The following is a 2500-nucleotide window of genomic DNA, read 5'->3' on the forward strand; positions in this document are numbered from 1 at the left end:
TCGCCCTCTCCTGTTAGTTTAAACAGCTTTGCCATTCGAAGGCCAGAAATTGAACTTGATTGACCGGGTGAGGCACCCACTGCCCATGGGAGTATTTTCTAGGAGATGGGAGTTCATTCCCACTCCCCCGCCCCAGCTTAGTTAACCCTTTCGAAGCCACACACACACACACACACACACACACACACACACACACACACACACACACACACACACACACATACATACATACATACATATAATACGTACATACATACATACAAATAATACATACATACATATAATACATACATACATACATACATACATACATACATACATACATACATACATACATACATACATACATACATACATACATACATACATACATACATACATACATACATACATACATACATACATACATACATACATACATACATACATACATACATACATACATACATACATATATACACACAATCGGACACACCATCACGTATATTAAGACACAAATGTTTTTACATCTATTTGATTGGTTGTTTGTTGTTCATCTATCTAAAACATTTTTAAACGCGAGTTTGTCAAACTTAAGGCCTTAGATGTCATCCTAATCATCATCACCACCAACATCATCATCACCACCAACATCATCATCAACACCACCATCATCATCAACATCATCATCATCATTATCCTCATAATTTTTCCTCCTCTAAAGTAACTGTCACTGAATAACATATACAACACATGTGTCTTTCCAAACAACAACCACATAATTTAAAACGAAAAGAATTTTTTTTAATTTATGATAATATTTTTAGGTTGGGAAAACTTATCCATGAGATTTGTTGTTCGTGAGTTGAGCTATGTTAATGCTCATAATGCTAATAATAAGAACAAAAGATAGTGACAAACAATACCCAAGTATCTCCGTATTCGATATATCATACACAATAATTAGTAAACCAAACGATAGATATCTTCATATTCAATGTATCAAATATTAATGAGTCAACCAAATGACTGTCTGACATACTGATTGCTCGATCGATTGATTGGTTGTTTAGTTAAATGATTCAACTTTAAATACATTAACAGACTGATTAAAACTGACAGAGGTGACCAAAATGACCACAATAATCCATTGACCACAGGCAGCAGTCATGGTGTTAAAAAATGGTGAAATGGTTGCTACGGTGTGGGCTGAAAGTATACCCTACTGGGCTACTTCCTCAAACATTGTGGTCCTTAGCTTGGACAAGGGGGACCAAGTCTGGCTGATCCTACTAAACAAGGCGTCCCATCTTCACGGATACATGTACACTACCTTCTCAGGATTCATCATATTTGATCTTTGAATCGGTTTTATACTGTAGTAGAATGGGTTTTTTTTTGATTTGGTGGAATGATTTTTGGAGGATTTGGGTAATTTTGGGTAATTCGTCATTTCTGATCGTTATTTTTGAATGATTTAGTCTTGTAGTGGAATGGGTTTTGCTTGTTTTGGCGGAATGATTTTATTGTTAAATGATTTCGGGGCTGAATTTAATTAATTTATCTTTACCGTTTCTTTATTTTTAAAAATGTCATTTTATTTTTTGTATTAAAGATGTAAAAATGTTTTTTTGGAGATGTTTCATGCAAATATAACACTCGAACAAGCATAAGTGCATTACATTTATGTTGATTTCAATTCATATCGTCATACCATGTTTGCAGAAGTGTGTCTATTTTTGTAAAATAACTTTCAAAAATATCAGGAAATGTTTTTTATACGCTCAGTTGTTTTCATCATGTTTTATTTTTAATAAATTAATTATTAATATTAATTCAATATAAATTAAATATCATTTAATTTCTGATGTTCAGATGTTAAAATTTAGAATAAATAAATGTGTTATAACTTATACAGGGGTAGCTAAGGGGGCGAATTTGGGGCTGAATACCTCCAAAAATGAAAGTTTTTGTTTGAGTTTAAGTTGAAATTTTACAAAATTACTATGTAAACTTTGTGTAAACTTTTTGGTTTAAAATTGTCACAGCTCCTTAGAGGAGAACAATGTTTTGCCAAATGTGAATTAAAATTACAACTTTATACGTAGAAATCATGAAAAAAAAGACATAAGTAAAAAGAAGTTTGACAACTAACCCTAAATTTCACTCTAAAATTTGGCAAGATTTTCGGTAGTGTGGCTGACGACTCGGTAATCACGTACAAATTTTGGTGTATTTTACACATAAAACGATCCATTTTCAGACTTTTAATAAAGAAACAAATCACAATGGCCCCACCTAGATCAGCCACTGGCACTTTTTTGTTTTTTATAATTCATTGATTCATTCATTAATTAATTGATTTATTTATTCATTCATCCATTCATTTCATCCATTCATTCGCATCAATTTAGTTTACCCACTCATCCGTTCAACAATTTTTACCCAAATAACAATTCATTAACAATTTAACGAAGAAAACAACCATTTTTTTCAAAAGATTTGACCCATTAAACGTAAA

General features: G+C 32.0%; 1 protein-coding gene across 1 annotated transcript in view; it reads left to right on the forward strand.

The window, feature by feature from the left end:
- Window positions 1–1982, forward strand: part of HELRODRAFT_193289 (hypothetical protein) — a 9387-nt gene extending 7405 nt beyond the window's left edge. The window contains exon 5 of the mRNA XM_009026421.1: window positions 1140–1982. Within this exon, the coding sequence (XP_009024669.1) occupies window positions 1140–1343 (204 nt within the window). The 3' untranslated portion in view covers window positions 1344–1982. The remainder of the gene's footprint in view (window positions 1–1139) is intronic.
- The last annotated feature ends 518 nt before the right edge of the window (window positions 1983–2500 follow it).

The sequence above is a fragment of the Helobdella robusta genome, assembly GCF_000326865.2.
Source record: "Helobdella robusta unplaced genomic scaffold HELROscaffold_47, whole genome shotgun sequence".
Classification (NCBI taxonomy): Eukaryota; Metazoa; Annelida; class Clitellata; order Rhynchobdellida; family Glossiphoniidae; genus Helobdella; species Helobdella robusta.